At 31.7% G+C, this 26,334-nt stretch overlaps 2 protein-coding genes across 6 annotated transcripts in view; both read left to right on the top strand.

Moving 5' to 3' along the window:
- The window catches only part of LOC136974784 (cytochrome P450 3A8-like), a 399,348-nt gene that overhangs the window by 327,275 nt on the left and 45,739 nt on the right, over positions 1–26,334 (top strand). The gene's annotated exons all lie outside the window — the stretch shown is intronic.
- LOC136974767 (patched domain-containing protein 3-like) lies at positions 20,818–26,113 on the top strand. The gene is made up of 4 exons (XM_067269706.1): positions 20,818–21,341; positions 21,801–22,288; positions 22,376–22,708; positions 24,792–26,113. Exons 1-4 carry the CDS (start codon positions 20,818–20,820, stop codon positions 26,111–26,113), a joined length of 2,667 nt encoding a protein of 888 aa, XP_067125807.1.

The raw sequence follows: 26,334 nt of genomic DNA, 5'->3' as shown, positions 1-26,334 counted from the left end.
ACAATGTAAGAAGGAATAATCCGTTGCTGACCCAATTCCGTGTTTTTCCGCATTTTACTGACTTACGGATACATCGTAAATATATTTTCCATTATTTTTTACGGTTCTATTTCGGTGCCCTCTGTCTCAGCCATCCTAAGGAACTTGCTTGGTCTAGTGCAGTGGTTCTTAACCTTTTTATACTCGCAACCCTCAAAATATTTCATAATTTTTTTGTGACCCCCATTTTTTGAATAATAATTTATATTTGTTAAATTATCTATAATAAATTGATTTTTTTATTATTGCTCTATTTTTTATATAATAAATGTAAATCATAACTTTATTATTTCATTATCTATTTAAATAACATTCAAACTTCACAATTAAGCATAAAAACTCATTAATTTTTAACAGAAAATAAAATAAGAAACACGTCGATAAATCGATCCAAAGTCGATGCTAAAACTAAACTAAAACACCCACAATTTGTGGTAAAGATTTTGCATAACTTTTGCAAAAATATTTAAATTTTCAAAGCCTACTACTAAGCCTACTATTTTTCCTAATTATTTTTAAAATTCCAAGCATTAATAGTTTCTTAGAATTGCTTTGGAATAAAAGAAGTAAATACTGCGGTGTAAGTAGCATATTTGCATTTATTTCTTATGTACTAACAAAGTTGTATGTAGAAAGAAATAAGAAATAAATAAATAAAACTAAATAGGAAAACTTTATCTTTCTTATTTCACTTTTCAATACGATATTCGGTTATACATCAGTTTTCTTTTTATTATATTATGAAGGAAATTTTGCATAATTTGGCGGGCTCCCCGGCAAACTTCTTACGGACCCCCAGGGGGCCGCGGCTCCCTGTTAAGAATCACTGGTCTAGTGTGCAGGCCATCTTCAGTTGACTTGTGTGTCAGCCATTTACAGTTGGCTAGAGCGACAGGCGGGTTTTGTAATTTCGCCCTCTTTTCAGACTCTACTCAGTCTGTAGTTCTATTTTGCGTTATGGAATCAAATATCATCGAAAACATCCTAGAGGAGGCCCACATAATGATCAATGAAGTGAAAGGATATTTTGCTGACAACCCAAATATCAAACTTGGTAAGAATCAACACCTTCGTTATGTCACTGACGAAATCAACAAAATAATTAGTTTAGCTAAATCGGCCGTAAAAAATAACAGACTCCCGGATAGATTGGAACAGAAATTTAATTCGCTAGTATCGAAAGAAGAACTGATTGAAATAATCTCAGCATAAAATGAGAAAGCATTGGCAGCCATATCTGGCGTTAGGAAAGCAGTGTCTGGTCTGGACCAATCTGTTTCTCCTACTCTTCTAGGTCAGAAAGGGCCTTCTACTCATAGCTACAGCAAAGCAATGTTTATAATGTTTGCAGCCCACTCCCAGTCCTCCCTCAGCATGCTACATCGTCTTAATCTATATTGAGAACTCTGAACATTGTTCAGAGCAAACAAGAGAATTATTAACAAGTAGTGTAAAGCCGCAAGAATTGGGAATAGGGGTGAAGCGCTTGAGGAAAATAAAGAATGGAAGGGTGGCTGTTGACTTCCCTGTAAAGGGTGATGCTGAAAAGCTTGAAGAAACCATAATTAATTAAAGTGTCTGGGCTAAATGCCAGGTTTGCAATTAAGAGGAGATCTCTTTTTAAAAATAGCGTCGGTTCCAAAAGGTTTATTTATTTCAGATCTTTTAGAACATTTCTTAAATCAAAACTCTAAGTTCAATGCAGCCTACTCGGAAAATAAATTTCAAAAAAATGCGGATGTACGGTTTCCAATGAAACAAAGAGACGTGGATCTTGAGTCATCGGTCATGGCGGTTACGCCAGAAATCAGCAGGATCTTGTTAGAACACAAAAGGGTAAACATCCTGTGGAATAGGTGCCCTGTTTACGATTTTATTCCCGTAACACATTGTTTTAAATGCCTCTGTTTTGGTTACTTTGCTAGTAACTGTGAGTCATCTGTGCACACTTGTAGTCATTGCGGATGAATCACCTCCATCCATAAAGTCTGCTCTAAGAAGAAGGAAATTGCGGTTTGCTCCAATTGCAGGAGGAGAAAACTTCGTAAGACAGATCATAATACTATGAACAGGAACTGTCCAGTTTACCTGTATACAAAATCTGCTACACTTCGCCGGTTTGACTACACACCTTAATCACCACCGGTTTTCTTTAGTCGCGTGTGCTTATTTGTTTGAGCCGTTGTTGGTCGTCTCTGTTGCAAGGTTTATGGTATGCTTGCCTGTTCGCTGCCCACCGTTGCTGAGTGAGCTTCTTTGGTGCTTCACATAGCACTAATTGCGGAACCTTTTCTAGCTATATACTGTTTGTAACCATTGGCGTTTGTAAATTATATTGCCAGGTTTTCTTATTTGTACCGAACAGGTTTTCATAGGTTAACAGGTTTTTTCTCATGTTCTTCGGTCGTTGTTACTGCTGTTTACACTTTGTCAATTTATTATTTTATGTTCTCGACACTGTTTGTCATTCCCTTTTGTATTATACACCACTCACTCAATTTGCTGCCGGTTGTTTACAGCAGCTTGTGTTTACTGTAATATAGTATTGGTTAATGTACTTTAAATCTAATCGTATTCTTGTCCATATGTAGCAAGTAAATTAGTGTACCAACTAATGTATGTGTACCTTACAGTATGTCTTTATGTATTAATTGTTCTCTGTATATGTGTTTTTCTTCTGTACTTAATAAACGCGATGCAAACGCTCTGACACAACTAATGGGTACAACATTTAAGTGCTAATAATTTTCAAAGCAATATATTTTACTTTCATTTTAATAATTCTTGCAAAGTTACAGCAGAAAGAGTTTGTTTTTTTTACATTAAACCAGACCTTTTAACCAATTTTAATACATTATATATACCACTACACAGATTTTTATATTTATTTTTCACTTTTAGTACCAGTTTGGCGCGGTTTATCCGTGATTTATTTTTGAATTATTGATTAGTGATTTATTTTTTAAAGATACGTTAGATTTAATAAACACTATTGCTAAATCTACAGATAACCAGTAATATCTAGAAATTTCATCTTGTGAAATTTAGAAGGCTTCGGCAATAAATGATGTTTGCAAATATCTCCTGAGCAGTTTCTTCTTTTCCGTGATTAATGAGTTTGCACACGACATACAAGATGCCCTGAAAAAACTTGCTATGTTAAACTTGCTTGTAATTAGGTGATAAAAATGTGAAGAGAATCGGGATAACATCATGTGACCAATCCTTTAATCACATCGAAACCTATAGCTAAATACTAGTGTTCTGGTAAGACAAAATTATCTAAGAAAAATTCTCATTATTTATGCAATATTATTTTGAAGATACGTTCCAAAGCGAAGACCGCAATTGATAGCATGTAGCCGGATATAAGAAGTAAAAATGGACCAAACAATTCATTTGTAGTTAGAGGACGAATTGTGCTGTTCTCTTTCTTCTTTCTCTGAGAAGTGTCGCGATTTATTAAGCCAGCATCAAACATACGGGAGATTCTAAAAAATTAAATAATTCATTAAAAATTTTCTTAAATTATTTACTCTATTAATTAATGTGAAATAACATAGTTTTACTCTGACATTTTATTCAAATCCTTTTTATATTGAAAATTCTTCCTTAATCCATACGCCGAAACGAACGTTGTCAATGAATCTTCAGAAATTTTAAATTTTTCTTCGTTAAAATTTTTCAACATCATTCTTAGCGAATATTCGGAACTGATGAAGGAAAATTTGGAGATTGTTGTTCTTTCAAATCCTTCTTTGTAACTCATAATATTTCCCTTTTCTTTAATGTAGTCTGAAAGAATTTTTGTTCCACCAAATTGCGAATTCTGTTGAGAACATAAATTATATAATGGTATTATGCTAAACTATTTTTTAAATTTTATTTATGAAACGTTACATGTATACCATAACATATCCAGTTACGCCACTTCCTTCTACTACACCACATGAATAAGTTCCATCTTTAACCATTTGAACAAGTTCTTCTGTATTTCTTGGTATAGGATCAGTAGTTGGAGCTGTTAGGAATGACATCAAAGTACCACTGTAGCTAGGAATCAGAACCACGAGTGAGAGCAGCCATGTTGCAATCAATATTCGAGAAGGCAATCGATTTACATTATTCAATTCTCCTCCTGTTGTAAATAAATTCAATTAGAGTTGAATTAATTTTATTGGAAATCAAAATAAATCAATTACATTTAAATTTTCAATATAAACCATTAGGCTGATAATCTTGTAGCAAGAAGATGTTAACTCTTTCTTTCTCAATTTTCTAGGAAAGTCATCTAAAGTTACGAATAAGTCCTGTATTTATGACAGGTCACATGCAGGTGATTAACACCCAGAAGGACCGAATGAGTCATTTTGACTTATTTCGATATTTAATTGATAACGATGATCAAGAGAGCACCCTGAATTTTTTTTTTGTACTTTTCCCAGCCATTTATGGACAAGATATACGAGAAAAGAGGTGGTTTTTTAATATTTTTTTTCAAAAACTGGCCATGGGTCATTGTGACTGCGTGAAAGATGTCTCGTTAAGTTCTCTATTACTTTTAGGAAATTCCTCAGTCTCTTCTGACAGGAATTTCCAACGGTTACAGTTTGATTAACTATGGTATGTTAGTCGATGTTTTGTGTTTCGGTTTCGTTTCGATCATATTTACTTGGTTTTTTTTATTTTGTTGCATTTCTTGCGAAATAGAAAACCAGCCTTTTACACATTGTGAACAAAAGAAAGTGAAATTTCCCACTGTCAGTGAAGGTCAAGAATGAAATGTATTTCACAAAATTCCTGAAAGTTCTGTCCACCTGTCAATGAAAGCCTCAGAAGAATATGAAAGTTCTTAGTACATTGTCAGTTTTCCTTTTTCAGAAAATTCAATGTTTTTTCTACAACCCAATAAAGTTCGTTGTTAACATTCTGGATCAAATGGGACTCGTGTATTCTCTGAAAGTTTATTTCAGAAGATGGCCTGTACAATATGCTTTCATTAATATAGTGCTTGATATGTGGCAACAGAAGAGAGAATTATGAGAATGGGCTTTATTCTTCAGTTAGCTGAACAACTGAAGAATAATGCCCATTCTCAGAATACAAATGAAGTACAATATCCAGCTGGTCGGGGTAGATATCGTTGACAGTACGTCGATTTTGACAACAGATGTAGACTAAAAAGTAGACATTGTTACCAACGCAAATACATAAACAAAATCAGTGTTATATCTTTATGTATAAAATATGTGTATGCGGAACAGGCAAAAAAGCATCAGTTAGCAAGATACTTGTGTAAGTTTCCATAATTAATGAGAAACAGTAAACTTACTCATAACTGTAATTTATCTAATTAGTTTTCAGGTTGAAGAAATGGCAATGGCCATGGCTTTACAAATATTTTAAATACGGTAACATAAATGTTCATTCTGAATGAAATAAGCACTGAAAATTTCCAGTGTTAATTAGACTACTGCTTGGTATACGGTGCATGAGAAATTATGAAAGGTGAGTCGTGAATAAACTGCATAGCTCTGTGTGTTTGTCGCAGAAATTCACCATAGAAACTAAGTTAACATGTTCTTACTCTAAGATCTACAATTGTAAATAAATTTTAATATACTTAACTTGGTTAACTAATGTAGAAAATAGATACCAAAACGTCCGATTTATTAACGTTTCATGAGAAACTCCATCTCGATAATAATCATATTTCAAAATTTGATTTAAGGAAATTCCGCAAATAATTATAACGCAAACAATTAGAATCCAAACCTTAATAATCACACAAACATGTTTAGTTTCAATAATTTGCACATAAACACATCTTAAAATAGTACTTACTTCATATGTAAAGGGCTTGATAATAGAATTCCAATTGACTTTTTTTTCTGGTGCTTTCACTACAAATTTTACGCTTTCAAAATTCAAATATGAGGAAAGGTCCACAAGTTTATATCGTTCTAATGTAACGAAGAGGGGTACAATGGACATATCGGCTTTCTGTTAATAATTGCCATGTTAAATAAGAAAAATTCAATAAATTTTTACACAAGAAACTAAATTTTGTGTTCCTAATTTGCAAATGCCCATCAGCGGCCAAGTGGATAATCCCACTCATCAGCAGTGGTGGGTTTGCACCTTAAGAATGGGCTGGACACGTGCAAGTTTTTGGGCTTTCGTTGTTTTTCTAACATTTATATACAGACCAATTTGTTTTTTTCGGGATGCAGATAATCCAAGTGTTCCATTGTCTTATTAATTAACCTATTCTAAGCTAATTTCAAAATAAGATTACATTTGAATATTATGTTTCAAAAGTAAAAGGGAAAATATAGAGTCAAGAATTCAGAAAAAGAATTTAATTTGTCAAAGTGAAGCAGTAATTATTTTAAAACATTACAGGTAGTTTCGGTAAATATAATACCCTGCAACACAGCTATTAGGATCGTATTTTAGTCATCACAATACGGGTAAAGGAAACTTATTATTTTTCAAAAGAAAGAATGAAATAACGGGGTTAGAACACAAAATTACATGTTGGCTCTTTTGTTTATATATCACAAAGGTCCAGTAATCCAGTGTAATTGTAATCGAATCGTGGAAATTATAACTGTAATAATAATAGTTGCCTTGCAGTAGAATGTGGTAGTGGAACACTAGTTTACAGATCTGCAGCCTAACTGTTAAAATATGAAAAGAATTCGATTTGATTGGTGGAATAAGACAATGAAACACATGAGCTAAATGCTCCTATTTCATTGTTAAAATATGAGAAACTGGTCCTTACATGAGTATTTGAGACGTGACTAAAACCTCAAAACATGCGTCCAGCCTGTCTGAAAGTGTGGAAAACAACCACAGTTACATATTTGATAAAAAGTTAAAGAAGCGATTTGAAAATATAAATAATATTTATACGAGTAAATAAATATATATTAATATAAATCTACAATTACAGAACACTACTTATTCCAAAGAGATCTATTACATAAACTTAATCTAAATAGAAAATCAGTTTTCTTATGAAAATATACTTGTAGAACGTACACTAGTTGCTAGTTGGGCGAGTAATCCAATCAGAGATCCATTCTTATCTTGTCCTTGAAATACTTTCGGAATCGGTTTCACTATTTTATATCTAAGAAATCAAATTGAAAAATTATGATAGTTTTTAGTATTTACAGAAAAGTGTGTAAACAATTAGTGAAAGTCCTCAAATGTTGGACAACTCGTATTTTGTCCATCAAATTCGAACTGATGCATTTCAAATTGATAAAACAATACTTTCAAGCAGTTCTGCAGTTCTACACTCTGAATTCTTATGGAAAAACTTATAATTATTTTTGGTAAACAATAGCAGTAATTTCTGAAAACTAATGTTTATTTTCTCACATGTTATAACATAATATGGAAAGATAGTTTACACTTTTTTGCCGAACACCATTCTAAACGGTAAAATAAACTGGTCTGTTCGAAAAAAGTCTTTTACATTACCATACATCCAAATATTCTAAACACTCTCGTGCTCCGAAGTGTCCAAGTTCGAGTTCGTTGGTTTTTCATGGATTGTCAGGACATTCGTTAGATATAATATAATTTATAGTTGTTTTATTCATGTGGTTTGGCAATAAAAGCAAAAGAAGATCACGGGTATAAGAGCAATGTTTTTTAAATCTTACTTGAAATTCAGTTTTTCTTGTACGGTTTGAAATGCATCAAAGTGGATACTCGAAATAATTTTTTCCTGCTTATCGTCGAGTTTCATAAAAACGGGATTCTGAAAATAAATCTTTCTCAAATATCATAATTACAAAACACAACAATTGAACAATTATGAATATAATTCATATTACCTGAAGTCCTGTAATATTCCATATTGTCGAACTGGAAAGACCTGAATGATATAAAATCCTTCATAAATTCTTTCATCAAGATTAATTTACAAGTAGCAGAAATTTAATATTTAATTAACATTAGCATTTGGAGACCATTGTGCATCACTGCTTCCAATTTTAGTTTGTTCGTTCGATTAACCAAAGCTCAAAGACAATGGATTAAACAAACAAGAATTACACAACCGATAATTCGGTTGCATAACTATCCCGGGTGTCGTGGGATTTCAATTAATATTAAATTATATATTATTAATTGCTATAAAAACGCAAAACACTTAAAGTTGTGACTTCAAACGAGTTTTAAAAACATTGTAAATATAAACGAGTATTTATTGTGGCATCACAAATCACAATGCCAGGCTGCGATTTTTAATTATATTTTTAATTTATTTAACTGGAAATATATATATCCACGTAAAAACTGCATTGGCTTGCCCCTGTACTGTACATTGCCCTTGGCTGCCTTGCCCTTTTCCTTTAATAATACAGTAGTGCCGGTTATCTATCTAACACTTTTCGAGGGAAAACATTTTAAATTGAAATAACATGAGTTTCGGTTTGCATCTGACGCTTATATATAGTTAATTAGAACCTCCTACCCCTAACGTTTCTGCATATGGTCTCGGGGTTTATCTAACTTCATTCTCCAAATTAAGGAAGGACAAACAGACGTACAGACGGACGACAGTAGGAATTTCTACATCTACAATTTTTTTAATTGCAGCCCAATATATTGTAACTATTGTCAATGGCGACGATGAGAGAAAATGTAACACATGCCAAAGGTGCTGCTTTCAGGGAGAATTTTCTATGGTAAACTGATTTAGGTGTTAAACCCGGTGAGCACCGGAAAACTTCACTGTTGTCGCGGACCGATGACACGACCGAGAGAGGAAAGTATGAAGTAAAATAGTAGTTGAAATGTATCGAAACACAGTAAAGATACAGGATTTCGTAAAATACTAGAAATAGAAAAAACAAAATTGTCAATTCATATTGATATTCATTCGCTTACCTGCACTTTCTATTAATTCAATATATGAAAATATTAATGACAAGACAAATAGATGATACAAAAACTTCATCGACGAGTATTCTACACGAAATCCAATGTAAAAATTTGCTGTTCCCTTTCTAATACTCACCTGTAATATGAAGAATTTTCGTTTTTAATGCGCAAGTACTTCATACAATTGAAACATACCAGGAAAAATATGTGAATAGAAATACATTATTTACATACTCTTTTATTAAAAAAATATAATATATTCAGCATTCATAAATTTAAAAATGCTACACAGTATTACATGCAGTATAACACAAAAGTGAAAAGAAATTATATATATAGACTGCAATAAAATTATAATCAGTATCATTTTCAAAAACTAGAAGTAGATAATAGATATCAAAAGAAGTAAAAGACAGATAAGAAAACAATACATGGACGATCTGACAAAGAAGAGTGCTTCCTCGAAGGATTTTCTATAGGATTCAGGTGTAAACACGTAAAGAAAATCAGGAAAACATCACCTGTCTAAGCTATTAGTTTGGAGCAAATCGCAACCGACTATTAGGTGATGCCAGAAGTGAACGAAACAATTGAATATTTTGACGTTTAATTACAATAAAATTGAATTATCTATAATTCGAAAGGCAGTAAAGATAATCCAGCAAATCTAATTTTTATGTTCTCATCTTGCCTGATTCACACTGGTAGTTTGTCGTAGGATCACATCTCACCAACTGGCTGGTCACGTGAAGTTCTACGAATTTCTTCAGATATAAGACACGTAAATATGGGGCAATTTCTGATACAAACTAGTTCCAGAATGCATCTCCCTTGGAAATTCGCTTCAGTTCTTAGTTTCTAAACACCACGAAGACAGCCAGCTATTCGTTTTCAGTCCAACACTTTTTTACTCAGTGTTTAAATTCTTAAAACGTAGTGGTGTTATTTTTTATGGTTCTATTCGTGTTTCTTTATATAAAATATTAAACTTTTATTATATGGCTTACATAGAATTTCACTCTGCGTGGAGTCACGAAATGTTAAAATTGTAAAGATCTTTTTTCTAATTAGAAACATTCTTCTAGTCATTATGATAGTGAATAATTCTTTAGAATGCAGTATTATACAAGTTTTAATTTAAAAACACTTTTTCATAAATGATTAACGCTGAATTTTCTATAGAATATTTATTTAGGTCACACTACGCAGTCGAATCTGCAGTGACGGTTACCTCTATACGACGCCATTTTTCATGAACGTTTCTGTGTGAAATACATAAATAATAACTTCTAGGAAACAACCACTTTTTTCCGTTAGTGGCCGTTGTTTGACGGTTTGAGTGTGTTTGCCTTTATACGTTGAAGTACTACAATTTGTGAACTTCAAACTCTGTTTATGCTATAGGAAAAGTGATGTTACGTCAATAGCATTTGTTTCGTACACTGGTTATTTCTTTCTATCAATATAATAAATTATATATATATATATATATATATTGGCTATGAATGATGATCAGCCTAGGAAATATTTTTTCAGTTCTTACAGTGTGGAATATGACAAAAAAGACAAAACATTGATAGTGTATGTGTCTTACATACGCAAAGTCATGAATCAAATATAGAATTTTTACGTTGACTCTTAAAATTGTATAATATTGTAAAGAATATTCAAGACATATGTCTTGAATATTCTTTACAATATTATACAATTTTAAGAGTCAACGTAAAAATTCTATATTTGATTCATGACTTTGCGTATGTAAGACACATACACTATCAATGTTTTGTCTTTTTTGTCATATTCCACACTGTAAGAACTGAAAAAATATTTCCTAGGCTGATCATCAGTTCAGTCAGGCCAAGTGGTACGAGATGGGGACCAAAATATCCGGGAAGACATTCCATTATATTTCTGGTATTCTTTAATTAATCTCCCTGATTCTTTAAACGATACGGTGATGGCTTTCTATAAAATAGTTCTTATCCAGATATTAGCCACGTGAAAAAAAACCCGGAAAATTCTAACGTGTAGCCCAATTGCTCACGCACTATCCTGCGACCAAGTATTTTATGTATTCGGCAATAAGATAGTCATGTTTATCATCAATAATGGAAATTTTCTCTTAGTGAAAGATAAAGATAACTCCGAGTTAACCCACCCCTGACCCGCACGATTACTGTCTGTAAAAAGTTTCAAAAGCACTCATAAAAATTCAGTAATTAGTTTACACTAAGAGATACTAGTCCAAATAATTTTTAACTATGGTTTTAAGGTATATTTAGTGATTACTCGTGCAACTAAATTTTTCAAAAATTGTGTTCAAAACTCCTATAAGCTTTTGTATTGCTATGAATTCTTTTATTCACGCTACAATAGATCGAAGATTTACAATAGCGTGACCAGACAAATGTATAGAATCTGTTTTGAATGTTCAGTATTTTTAAATAAATGATCATTCATTATAAATGTCTCGAGGAACATTTCACAAAGAAATTTCAATATTTATATATAGAAGATATAATAAAAGGCGAATCAAACATTAAAGTTTCTTTTGTAAATAAGTATGTCAGTAATATTAAAACTTCAAAACATCCAAATTCCTTCTAATAATAGAAACGAATTATGAGAAATTTCAACTTTCTCGACTGGGTAAAAATAATCCTGTAAGAACATATGCCGAAAAGAAAACTCTAAAAGTTATAATTACTACAAAATAAAAGGGTTTACAATAAATTTCTCATTGTGTTAGCAGGAATTTGTTTGTGAGCAGATAGACACCAGTTTGACATCTACGAGGTGTATCATGAAAGTAAGGAATGTTTCCTCATAGCTTTACTGCGGCGCTGCAATTACCATCGTATTTAGTTCTATTATTCATTCACAAATGACAGATTTCATTTGCATACAATTGAATACCCTGGATTTTCTGAATTTGTGCTCACGGTGGGTACCAAAGATGCTTATCGAGAACACAATTTTAAACTGATTGGTAGTGCGTTAAGTTTTCTGACGCAATACTGTTAACGTATTGAATTCCTGTGCCGCATCAATACAGGAGACAAACACAAGTGCCTCATCTTATCCCTACCAAGCAAGAATTAAAAAAAATTCAAGCCGGTTAGTTCAACTCGAAAGATCATGTACATAATTTTTTGATACAAAAATGGTGTTTTATTTGTGTAATTGTTTTCTTCGGGCCTAACAATAAAAATAATGTTTATTATAAGACAGAAAAAGAACGGCACTGTTCGAACTATAACAAAAACACTGCAGGTTTATTCGGGTGGTATGATGTTTCATGAAAATCCGAAGCCTGAATATTGCTGCCAACACATAACATCTCATCAAGAAATTCAGCAGGAAGAAATGATTCATCTTCGTAAAGCCGCAACCTCACGGCAAGCGATTTCCGTGTTTATCACGCTCTGATAAGACCTCAACAATGAGGTAAACTATATCGTATAATACAATGTAAGGCACTGTACGTATTTTAAATACTTTAACAACAAACATGGTTTCAAATTAAATTATGATTGGTTTTTATAGCCAATTGGATCCTAAATAACCTTAAATTCCAGAAACGCAAATGTAATAGCTGATACTATCGTTTAAATCACTTATTACATTTTATCGAATACCGACACGCAGGGAGCTGCCAAATTTCCATTGTTACATACAATAGTAAGATCATAGCATTTTCACTAAAGGATTTTGAAGTGAACACTCAGATCGGATCAGATTGATGCAATAAGACAGCGGTCGGCAACCTTTATGAACTCATGGACCACTAAACTCACAATTTTGAATCCCGCGGACCGCCATCATAAATTATTTTAAACGATACAAAATCCGTAGAATAATGATCATAAAAGTTCAACTTTACTATATTAATATGAAACTCTCGTGTTTAATTATAAATTAATGCAAGCCTATAGTTCATTGCTGCTTGTTTAAAACAAGTTTATGAAGTCTTAGCGCTTTTCCATGAAGGACGACAATTGCACTAACAATATTGTTTATTATTCATTCTTTATTGATAGCAGTCGCTTCGTATTTGGTTTTAGATTGGAATAAAAAATCCCCCAATAAGTGGAAAAAGTAACTAAGCATTTTGCATTTCTTTCGTAATACTTTGCGTAACCTTCTGTTGATCAATGTCCAAATTTCTCCACGGACCACTCAAATTTTCTTGCAGACCACTGGTTGCCGACCGTTGCAATAAGGCAACGCAATACTTGGATGAGTTCAGAAAGAACACTATCGGATAGACTTTCTGTGGGATTGTGTTTCCTATTTAGGTGTCAGACATGTAACGAAAACGCGGAAAACACTTCGCGATCTATTTTGAAATGTAAACCCATCACAAACTAACCAGTGTTATGTTTTATGCACTCTGCCATTAGTCGCATAAACTGTATTTATAGGCTAATTCAGCTTCTCGATTCCTAGAAACAACGATTTACTTTTATTTCTCATTGATTCCGTCATGCCAACAATAGGAAATGCTGACTATTAAGGCAACGGTAAGACAGCCACCCGTAAAAATTCAAAAGCCAATCTTCAGTGAAGTGGGAACAAGCTTCATTCGCTCTGGCCGTCCGGCCGATTCCTCCTTTACATTATATAATCTGTATTGTAATCGTATACTGTATTGTTCATAGTTGACTATAATTTGAAATGTTTTAAATAAAATTTTCCTCCTTTGATAGTTGTCAGGTGACATTTACCCACTGACATTATTACCTATTTACCTTTGTCTACGACTAATATTATACCGTGCAGATTAAATAGTACGGATATTTAATCTGATTGTAATATGCTTGCTTGCTTGAAAAGTGGTTTCGTCCTCAAATATGATTGTTATCTTGCTGACCTTGCTTGAAAAGTGGTTTCGTCCTCAAATATGATTGTTATCTTGTACTGAGACCTTGAGCAAGTACTTGACAAAGTAATTTTTCGATTCAACTTTAAAACTGGTTTACTAGGTAGCAAACATTACGTCGTCTGAAAGGTGAACAATAAAGGTAAGTTCTCAACTACGTTTATACATTTTCACCTTAAATATTCGAATATTTATAACTGGATAATATATTTTATGCACTCATTTAAATAATTTTGATAATTTCAAGATAGTTAAAATTCATTTTAATTTGGTATGATAAGATACAGTATCCCAAAACATGGATGCTTGTTGCCCCCAGAAGCTATTCTATGCAGAAACTGGCCCCTATTTAGGTGTCACGATGCGAGGACACAGATACTTCTTACGTCACATTACGACAAAGTGACTTATCTCCGTTTCGTTACGTAACTACGTTTACACCGTCACAATCGCACCAAATTAGAAGTATTCTGAAAAAGAACGAGTGAATAGATCTGGTTATGGCTGAACACATAAACAGTTACAACTTCATTATTTAATTTGTGCTAGCTTTGTGTTTAATTATTGTTCATTTAATTTATTAAAGATAGGTTTACATTATCGTGTAAGACACAAGGCTACGGGTGACGATCAGTTACGTACGCTTTCACAATCAGGTAATGCATGGTAAGGCTATAAGAAAAATTACCTCGTTTAGTCAGCACAGTAAATATTTTCATATAAAAAAAAACTACAAACTGACGAGAGGCCGTATAAAAAATACAACATTAAGCATATTTTAAAAAATTTAAATAATTTCAGCACAATGGAAATTAAATACACGCGATAAGATTATAAGGAAAACTTGCAATATAAGAAAAATATAAAGTAATAATCAGAAGAAAGTACTTTTTAAAGATAAAAGATAAATGCAATTTTACTTAAAAATAATTTATTGTTTCGGAATTAATGACTAATCGGTGTTATAAAAAATAAAATCGGTTATACTTTAAAAAGTGATGTTACTGAATAAAATGACATAAAATAGAAATATGACAATGTGAATGACGTAATATGAAAAAAGTGACAAGAAATCACCTAAAATAAACAATTGACTTTATTTCGTATACAATGTCATTTGTGAAATAACATTACTTTTCTATTGACTTAAAAAGTGACACATTTTCAGTGTCATATTTATTTATTTTAAGTTTAAATTTATTTAATAAATGAAGGTCACATAATATGAAACTTTCATTAACGACTGTGGTCATCATTTATGTAAAACGTCATATAAGTACTGTAAGAATAGACAATAGACGAGTTCGTGTTCCGAATATTAAACACATTACAAAATTGCACAATCGAAAAGTAATTTAAAATACATGATTTATATAGAATTTTTTATATACAATAAATTTAAGTTCAAATGAATTTATTAGCCAATTAATTAAAAATAAAATTCAGTCTGCAATAAACTAAAACAGTGGAGTTTTTTCACACTATAACTGGCAGAAAAATTTTTGAAAAACTACGTGCGGTCAGAGCCGTAACTAAGGTATGGCCAATGTGGCCCCCGCTATAGGCGCCGATTTAATAAAGGCGCCAACGAGGTTTCAGAATATGTATTCGAAATTAATAACACAAAAAACTTTTATATTTATATAGTATTTATGATCTATAATTTCTACAAACATATATTTAAAAAAAGACCGCCATTTTTATTGTTATTAAAATATATAAATTCTTTCTTTCTTTATCCTCGCCTTTTACCATGTTTATATGGGGTCGGCGTTTCCTTCTCCAATGCGTTTCTTACATTTTTCCGTATCAAGGGCTTCTTCTCTGTTAAGTCCCCTCTGGTTCAAGTTTTCTTTTTAACGCATTTTTGGTCTTTTTCTTTTCGAAAAGAGGAAAATTTATATATTTCAGTTTGTTAACAATTATAACAAATTGATATATATGTTACAGTAAATTACTGTAACATATATATCAATTTTTAACTAAAAACGGGTTTAAACTAAAAACGGGTTTAACTAGTTGAAACTAGTTTTTACTGGATATCATTGTTAAAACCCGTTTTGTCTAGTTAAAACTAGAATTTACTGCTGTACATGTTTTGATTTTAGATAAAACTAGTTTTAACTTTTAACATTAGTTAAAACTAATTTTAGCTACATAAATATGTTTGGGGGAAATAAATAAAGGGATGATTGGGATTAAACATTTGATAATATTTAATACGATATTTATTGAAAATATTGGTCACATCTGTGTTATTAACATTAATTAACCCTTTGTCCCCGAAGGCACCGATCGATCGGTACCCTGGCTTTTTAAGCAAAACTTCGAGGGTATCGATTCATAGTTATTTTGGTAAATATCGATTTTTGTAAAATTTATTAACAACAGATATAATCTCGTTCGATATGAAGTGAATAAAGTATAATAATTCATTATGTTAGTTGATAGTAGTATAAGATCTTGATTTCAAACAAATGTTTGATATAATGTGCGATAATTTCACAACGAATAAACATACATGCATAAGTGTTATATCGAATTGTACAAAACAATATTGCGGGAACGCCCGGAGGGAGGACGGAGTCGTCCTTTTTTTTCGGCGAACAGGTCGGCAAGACCCACCCCACTGTTGCGAATGGCTAAATTTTTATGATATACCGACTTGTCGGGTCTGGGTAATTATTTGTCAGGTCGAGTGAAGGAAAGGTGTGGGTTCGTCGATAAGTTTTAGGCGATATTTGAATAATTGGAACCATGGTGAAAACAAATAACAAAAACGTTCGATTCAGCACGACAAATTTCGACTGAAAATCGTGCCGATTACCGGCGATTCCGATTACCGGGATTCCGATTTACGAGTCTCTACTGTAGTTTCTTTTTTCAACATTTTAGAAATAATCGGTATAATATTATCTTGTTGGAATGCAATCAAAAATGTGAAGAGTTGGGAATTGATTCAATACCCAAGATGAAGCGAAAACGCAAAAGAAAACTGTTACCTGGAGAAACAGAAGAAGGAACTATACTTTCAAGTCAGGGTGAATTAAAACATTTGTTTAATGAAGTTGTTGACAATATTATATTCAAACTAGGTGATCGATTTAAAAATATGCGTTCGATATCATTGATCTTTGATTTTTTAAATTGAAAAAATTTGGTTACTATGCCATTAGTAGATTTAAAAAAGCTGCAGTCGACTGTTGTATTGTATATAGTGTAATTGGAAGCTTTCAAAGTCAAGCAAAAATAATATTTAAAAATTTGATATCTTTACACCATTTACAAAAATTAGAGGGAATGGACAAGTGGGATCTCTGTAAGTCTTATCCCGACATCAGTATTGCATTAAGGGTAATGCTTACTCTGCCCGTGACTGTTACTTAAGGTGAGAGAAGTTTCAGTAAATTAAAAATCGTTAAAAAGTATTTACGTTCTACAATGTCCCAGGACAGATTGAGTAATTTAAATTTATTATCTATAGAAAATGATATTTTTAATGAAACTGATTTTGAGGACGTTATAGATGAATTTGCAAATATGAAGGCGAGAAAAGTTCATCTTGTTTAAGTTTATTTTGTGATGGTTTTTCAACAGATATTAGTTCATATTGTGAACGTTCATCAATCTGATATGTTAATTTTAAACTTTTATTTTTTATGTTTATTACTAAGTAATTATTATTTTTGATTTGTTACCAGTAACATACTAATAAAGGGTTAAATATTTATATAATTCTGACATTTAAAAGTGTTATTATTAACTTCATAACAATGTTGATAAGCAGAAGCATATATGTTGGAGTCATTTGCCTGTGTAACAAAGTGAAATCGATGATAGTCAAAAAAAGGTTATTTATAAAGATATATTCTAAATTATTTACCGTATATATAGTTGAAAAATATATTGAATGTCGTTAGATAATTTTTTTTAGAATAGCATCTTTTGTTAATAACAATAATTAAAAAGGCGCCATTTTTACTCTTGGCTATACGCGTCCAAAATCCTAGTTACGGCTCTGCGTGCGGTTGTCTTAACGACACGAGATGCATGTCAGCAAACCTGTTACTTGACTTCCTTCATAGATATAGATATACATATTCGTCTGAATATAGATTAGTTATGCCTTAAGCTATAACAGAAAACAGGTTTTTTCTTTTCGACAAATAGTGATACATTTCAAAATAAAAGAACCGAGTGGATCTCCAAGCTAGCAGCTTATTTAGCAGTCAGCTATGTTGTAAAGTGGTGTTAATATGTCAGGTTGCCGATATCTGGCGCTCGAGTCGCTATGTTGGCTTGAAGATAGTTTATGCAGTTGGTTAGTAGATAATTTTGCTATTTCCAAGCATTTTTATAAATTTTTAATGCCAGAATATAAGACGAGGTTTTTATTCATTTTTTACTGCTTCAAAAACCTAAGATGTCTTATACGCAAGAGCGAAAGAATCTTTTCATTTTTGCAATAAGTTTCGTGAACTGTGCATTCGCATTTTTACAGGATTTTTACCTTCTGGTGTTTAAAAACAAAAGTATTTTATCCGGGTCGTTTAAATCGTTTTTGTGTATTGTCAGGAGTAAAGATGAATAGCAATAGGAAAAGCAAAGCTCTTGAATTGAATTCCAAAATTACACGGGAGTCCGATATAAGTTTTACTTCATTTCCGCGTGAAAACAAATGATTAATTTGTTTTCACGCGGTGTCTTAATTTATAACACATCATTTTGTTCGAAACAACAAAGTTAGAAGCACGATTTCAGATTATAAAGGAACAAATGATTATTTGGAAATCAAAATTTAGAGAAACTCATAAGTGTAATCGACGAAGAGTGAATTCGAATGTTAACAATTCCAAAAACGGTTCCAAATTGTCCAGCTTTACGTAAACAAATTATGTTGTCGATTTACAAGAATTTTTTTAAGTTTAAAATGCCAGCAATTTTTGCGGGACAATGTGTGTAATTTACGTGCATTTCATGTTTTATTTGTGATTAAACGAAATAAAATTAGAATTGTATTAATAAATCTAATTTTCTTTACTTTGATCTGTAAAGTCACACTTCGTCCTATATGCGAGTAAATACGGCAATTGTTTTGTGTTTGGGTGTATTTCCTTTATACAACATTACAATAATTTTTAATATTTTTGAATTTTTATTTACATTTTTAAACTTTGAAAAGTTTTTAAATATCTCAATTTAATACTGTTATATTTCTACGTAATTTTTGTTAGTTTTGTACAGAATTTTCTAATTCTGTATACACGTGTATCTGTTTAATAAATAGGTGTATTTGCATTTTTTATACTTATTTAATTCCATATATATGACAATATAATTGGGAAAACCATAGCTTATCCTCTAATGCATTTAAGCAGCCATAGAAATTTAACACAGATAAAATCATTTATCAATTTTAACAGTGCATAAAGTATACAATTTTATTTTATTCAGTAATGAAAAACAGTTTTTGGATATCATACACCTTTGTATTTATGACGTATTAAGTTGCAGCTCTTGTGATATTGACATTGTGTTTACATATTTCAGAATTTTATAAGATATTCTGCACCACTAAAATAAAATATGAATTCAGATTTATTGATAGGCTAATGATATCTTTCTGTGTTAATATATAGGTATATATATATATATATATATATATATATATATATATATATATATATAATTCTTTTGCAGAAATGGCTGACGAATTTACACATTCAAAAATACATAGAAAAGACTAAACGTCTTGATTTTCGCCATGTGGAATCACCAGGAACAACAATCATCACATTATAGTCTTTTCTATGTATTTGCTTGTATGTGTTTCTCACCTGTGACCTTTTTAAATTGCTTTTGCATATTTCTGCAAAGACATAGCCTCTAATAAATGGTCGTCTCTGTAATGGAAGACTATTCTTCCTGGAGAATCGACCTGGCGAAAATCAAGACATTTTAGTCTTTTTTGCGTATTATAATATAAATACATATATGTGTGTTACACGTAATTGATATTTTAGCCATACATGTGACTATAATATCAAGTAACGTGTTTGTTAGACTCTGCATCTTTGCTACCACTGTTAATATATGATAATACTTATTTATTTCTTGCATTCGTACATTTATTCTACTTGTTAAACTTATCCTAAAATCTAATTCCTTCTCTTATCTCTAGCAGGCCCATCTGATTTCAAAAAGTTTAATCTCTATTGACTTTTAATTTTCCTCTTCTCTAATCTGTTTCTAACGTTCCTCGGTTCATCTTTAATTACTCTGTATCTCCTTAATAAACACAATGACGATTGTAAGCTCTCTTGTCAGTGCATCCTGCAAGATTTCATTTAATAATAATAAATTAAATATGGGCATAAAGTTAAACCTTGATACGCTCTAAAATTCATTCTAAACCTCTTTTTTGTAACATTTTAACCTATCCCTACACTTGTCTTAACAAGTCTATACATATTTTTAATCAAATTCATGTAATTCTCATTAATAACGAATAAAATTTTCATTAAGTCCTGTCCATCTCGAAATATTTTATTTACCTCCATCTCTTCATCCTCTCGACCAACAAAATTTATTAGCATCGATGCCCTCAATATACAAGCTATCATGCCAAATTCCGTTTATTAATCTTTACCTCAACCTGAGATATTAATCGAAAAAACACGCAAACATATATCTACACACATATGTGTCCATGCACTTCCGGTTCGACACACCCCAGGCACTCCAAATACCCAAAAAACCCTGTGGCGTTTACAATACTTCGAATAAGTTCCCAGACCTCTACAGTGGAAGGCTGACACCGTAATTACTCAGCCGTCCGGAAGCGTAAAAAATTTTTACAATTTCTATTAATGCAAACTGTTTATAAATAGATAAATTTAACTATAAATAAATTCTGCTTATGCAATAATGATCTTTTTTTTACAGATCTAATTTTCGGATAATTTACCATTAAAGGATCACTTTTCATTATGTCAATGTGTAAGAATAGAAATTGCAATGTTATCTATTTCAAATTATCGGCAATTTTCAGTCGTCTTGGTTATCGAGTTGCACAATATCCGTTATGGTTCATATTTGTGCCTATCGTCGTTACTATCATCTCAACAACAGGGTTTTTTCGTTTAGAATTAACCACAGATGTCCATTATCTGTTTTTTAGAACAGACAGTAAAATCGTGCAAGCAAAATCCCTAATCGACACTTTATATCCTGAAAATTACACTAATTATGATATTTTACGATCAACTGAATATAAAAAGTATGGAGCTGTAATTGCAACTGCAAAGGGTGCACAATCTATGTTTTTAAACAGTACTTTTGAAGAATTAGATGTCTTAGATCAAGCAATACGGAATATGACAATACAGTGGAATGGTAGAAGTTTAAAATTCGTTGATGTTTGTTGTAAAATCAACGGACAATGTATTCAAAATGATATATTGAAGATGAAGAGCAGAATAGTGAATTTCAAGAATGGAAATTACAAAATAAGGTATGAATGGTTTTTGTAATTCAATCCACTTATAAGATTATTCAAATAAGCAAAAGCATTGTAAGATAAATATATTTCTTATCGAGGAAATTGCGTTGAAGAAAGATGGCACTGCAACAAGTGGGCGAACTTCTAAAACAATGCTTTTCTAGTTGACATTTGCTGTTACTAACGTGTTAAAAGATCCATAAATTTCCACATTTCTGTTGCGAGAGTGAAGCGATCCGCGATCGACAGTTACAGCATTCGGCAATGGTGTTCCATTGTCATTTTGCTTTCACCTATTGTGATTATACCTATTACAATATAATAATTAAAATGTTCGTTGCTAAACATTAAATCCAGGTTGAATTGAATAGAAATCTTTCTTTCAATATAAGTTTTCGATTAAAATAAGAAATAACTATATTAGGTTTTCAAAATTTTAAATATATTACTAAATATATCCTTATATTACAGATATCCAATTGATATGCATTCGAAATCTTCAAAACTGGAAATTTCTGCTATAAGTTTAGGTGGTGTCGCAACAGATGAAGATAATGTAGTGAAAGACTTCAAAGCGGTTCGACTGATCTATTTTATTGATGACGGCAATTATACAAAATACGAAATTGCTTCATTGTGGGAGGAAAATTTCTTAAAATTAACAAATAAATTGAAATTCGAAAAAATAAAAATTTCAGTACTTTCTGGGAATAGCATCAAAAAAGAATTAAATAGCTTAACTGTGAATAATTTACCAAGTGTAATCATTTCACAGTTTATTGTGTGTTCTTTTGCTGTCCTAACTTGCATGACGACTGACTGCGTAAGTAGCAAACCGTGGATTGGTGTGGCTGGATATTTATCATCCATTTTAGGTGCTGCTACTGCATTTGGAATGCTGTTGCTGTTTGGTATGGAGTACGTAGACATGAATACGCTCGTTCCTTTAGTTGTTCTAGGTTTGATATTGCTAATCACAATAGTCTATAATGAAAATTTTTATGTTTTCATTTGGTATTCTACATATCACGACTTTTCTATTTTAGGTGTTGGAATAGACGATTCCTTTGTCATGTTGTCAGCTTTGAAAAAAACTAATGCAGAAGATGATATAAAGAAACGAATGGCTGACACATATTCTGAAGCTGCCATTTCAGTCACCATAACTACACTGACAAATGTGGCAGCGTCATTTATTGGTCTTACTCTACCGTATTCAGTATATAGAATAATGTGTGTCTATATGGCATTTAGTTTTGTATTTTCTTATTTATACCATCTACTATTTTTCGGGGGATGCCTGGTATTAAGTGGCTACAGAGAAAGTAGAAATCTGCATGCCGTATATTGCACACCTGTAAACTGGAATAAGACATCAGGTAAATGTGTTTGCATTAAATTACTTTTATAAAATTAAATAACGCATTCTAATTGATATTGAAACTATTTTCATATAATATAGAGAGCGCAAAGTATTAAAAAAACATTTTTAGTATGAATAAATAGTGGTATTTGGCAAGTGGCATAGTCAGAATTTTGAAATTATATTGCAACTTTTAATGTAGACTGGATGGGATCTAAGAATGTGCACTGTAGTTTTAATTCATTGTTATTGATTTACATTAGAATTATTACACTTACATATTCTTGTCTAATTCATGTTCTTCCCATATACACAATTATATTAAATTAATGGAACGAATGTTTTGATATAAAGAATTGAAAGATCAGTGCTAAGGCTTATACGAAGAGACTAGTGGAAAGACTCCCGTCGAATACAGAAACTTTATAAAACAGGGTCTGTACACATACCGTATATCTCGGCAGATAAGACGATAGTTGAATCATACAAAAAGGCCCCTAAAATCCGGGGTCGTCTTATAGGTTGAATTTAGATTTGAAAAACATTAGATTGAAATTTATATAAATTAAAACCATTATAAAAAATGGACAAACCTTAATTACTTACTAGTAGAGAGTAGGGTATTGCACAAATAGGATAGCCCATACGACGTTTTTGTGAGTAGTCAAGGTCCAGACTATCCGAATGCCAAATAAGTGCGAATGTTTCCAACAATCGCAAGGCAGTGCAAGAAAATAAAATTTGTTCATTCGAAAAATTACAAATAGGACATAATTCCGTATACGCTATACAGTATTATTATTCAGATGATGATCGCTGATTTAAACTAAATTCATAGGCCGTTGATAGTTTGGGGGTCGTCTTATAGGACAGATATATGCTAAAACTATAAAAATTCCAAGAAAAGTTATACCTCGTCTTATCTGAAGGTTGTCTTATCTGCCGAGATATACGGTATGTAGGTCTGGACACAAAGGTTACCTTACCGCTGGAGCCGCCATTTTGGATGATTATGGATTGGACATGTTTTAAACCAACTTGTATAAACAGTTAGTTTTAAACGATATTAAAGTAAATTTACATGAGATTCCAACTTAACAGTCTGTAATATTCACTATTCGAAGCAAAAACTTTCTCCATTTAGCTTGATTTTGATTCTGCAGATCCAATTTTCCCCGCGGTTATGCAGGAATGGTGAAACTTAACACTGTAAACAGAGTAATCGCGTTTGACCTCTCGGGTCGTGGGACGTGCTGTTCGTTTTGCTTTAAAGAAATCAGATGCCTCTACGTTTATAAATGCAGCAAATTAATAGAATCTTTTAATTTTTTTTATAAAATAACGCTTTCTCTTGATAATATAACATTAAAAAAATTATTTCAAATCTTTATTATAAACTAAATTTAACCAGTCTGCAATTCTGCACCCATCTTCCTTTCCTTTCAAATAACATTCAAACACTTACTTTTACAATTTTGTTCCACATAATGACCCATTCATTCACTTTTGAGCACTTAAATATAATTGACTTACAGATGAACCTCTATCGATAAGCGTCAAAATGCCGCTGTCTGAAAAGATCGAACGTTCTTATCTAGATTTAAATATGTAGACATTGATATAAAATCATGCATTGGCTTCGATTAACAGCGTTTTTCTCACATATGCAAACGACCGTATCGTACCGTGGATATCAGTAAAATTCCAGCGGTTTTCTAACTGTACGGAAATCTCATCCTGTTCATTGTCTCACTCGTGGCACTGCATTGCCACTGATCCATCGATGTCTAAAGCTTAAGTTTTATCTAGACGATCAGAAACGTTTAAAATTGGCGTAATATTTCATAGTTAAATTTTAATTTAAAATTAATGACACAATTTACCACGCAGAACAGTAAAGAAATGTATGCAGTAAATATTAATGAACATCCCAATTCGATTTCCCAATCATTTCAAAACTAACGGACTTCTAGTAAGTGACAAGAGGAATAAGATGCTACACGAAAAAGTATTATCTGTATTGTATTTTATATTCTTTTGTTATCCTTATAAAAATTGCATATATTTCAAGTAATTGACGAATATTTCTACATTTATAGGTTTAATGAGAATAATAACAGTTGGAATTTCAAGTAGAAGACAATCCATCTCAAACACCAAAAAATGGAATTTTTACAGAGACGAATTAGGTAGAATATTGAGTTACAGAATAACAAAGTTCATTGTTGTTATCGGTTTTGTTATATTTACATCATTCGGAATATATTTCACAAAGTTCATAAAATACGATTTAGTATATTCTAACTTGTTTCATAAAAATTCTTACTCTATCAGCTTTGTTGAAGATGATTTCAAGTACTTTGCTGAATACAGAGATAGAATACAAGTAGTCATTAATTCGCCGTTAGATTACTCGAATCCAAAAGTACAACAGCAAATTGAAAATTTGACACTTGATTTGGAAAATGTTCCCGGTATGTGTAGATATAATCTGACTGAATCATGGTTGAGAGCTTTTATAAAATTTACTAAAAATCCGATTTCTTGGATCTTGTTGAGGGAATACAATATGAGCCATCCCGAGCACTTCGTCGAAGCTATCCATGACATATTTTTTAAGTTGAACTTTGGTAAACGTTTCAAGAACGATATTGTATTCGATAAAAACAAGAAAACCATTATTTCTTCTAGACTTTTTGTAAATTCAAAGACAATCGACAGTTTTGGAAAACAAATCGAACTTCTTAATCGGTTACATGATGTGATCGATTCTTCTACTTTGAATGTGATGATTTACTGTTACCAATTCTTACCTGCTGATTCATTTGTGAACATTCTTCCTTATATAATTCAATGTGTTTGTGTGAGTTGCCTGATAGTAATCGTTATATTTTTTCTATTTATTCCAAATTTTCACTGTGTAATTTGCGTTAGTTTCAGTGTTGTGTCAATTGTCACATCGACAATTACCTATGCCTCAGCCTGGGGTGTAACTATGAACGCTCCTCTTTTACTTACGTTAAGTCTTATTGCAGGATTTTCTGTTGATTACGTATCTCATATATCATGCGCTTTTGTATGTAGTAAAGCGGATACACCCGAAGAAAAAATGAAACATGCTCTACAGATTGCTGGTCATCCTATTATTCAAGCTGCAGGTTCGACAATTTTAGGAATTTTGTCTATACTTATTAGTCCTAATCGTATATTTTATGATATTTTTAAATTAGTGTTTTTGACATCATTATTTGCTTCCTTTCATGCACTATTTTTTTTACCTGTTCTGCTTAACATTTGGAATAATATTGTCTTAATTATCAGAAAGAAGAAAAATACTACAGAAGAACAGCAACCGTCTAATACATCAAATGTTATATCACAGTTGTTAAACAATACAGATCAAATTAGTAATAATACGTAAAGTTCAAAATTCTCAGATTGCTTTTACTTACTTATTCTGTCATCATTAATATTTTGGAAGTTTTTTTTTTATTCTATTATATTTTCGTTACGTTCTAGCGAATGAACCTTCTTAAAGTATTCCCTATTCAACAATTTTTAGAGTTATTTCGGAGTCTGAATGTAACTAAAATTGGCATGTTAACAATTTTTTTTAATAAAAATTGTTACCATGGTTTTCCT

Source organism: Centruroides vittatus, unplaced genomic scaffold (assembly GCF_030686945.1).
Source record: "Centruroides vittatus isolate TY-2023 unplaced genomic scaffold, ASM3068694v2 contig_356, whole genome shotgun sequence".
Classification (NCBI taxonomy): domain Eukaryota; kingdom Metazoa; phylum Arthropoda; class Arachnida; order Scorpiones; family Buthidae; genus Centruroides; species Centruroides vittatus.
The sequence above is the reverse complement of the archived record's forward strand: the minus strand, read 5'-3'. Positions and strand labels throughout refer to the sequence as shown.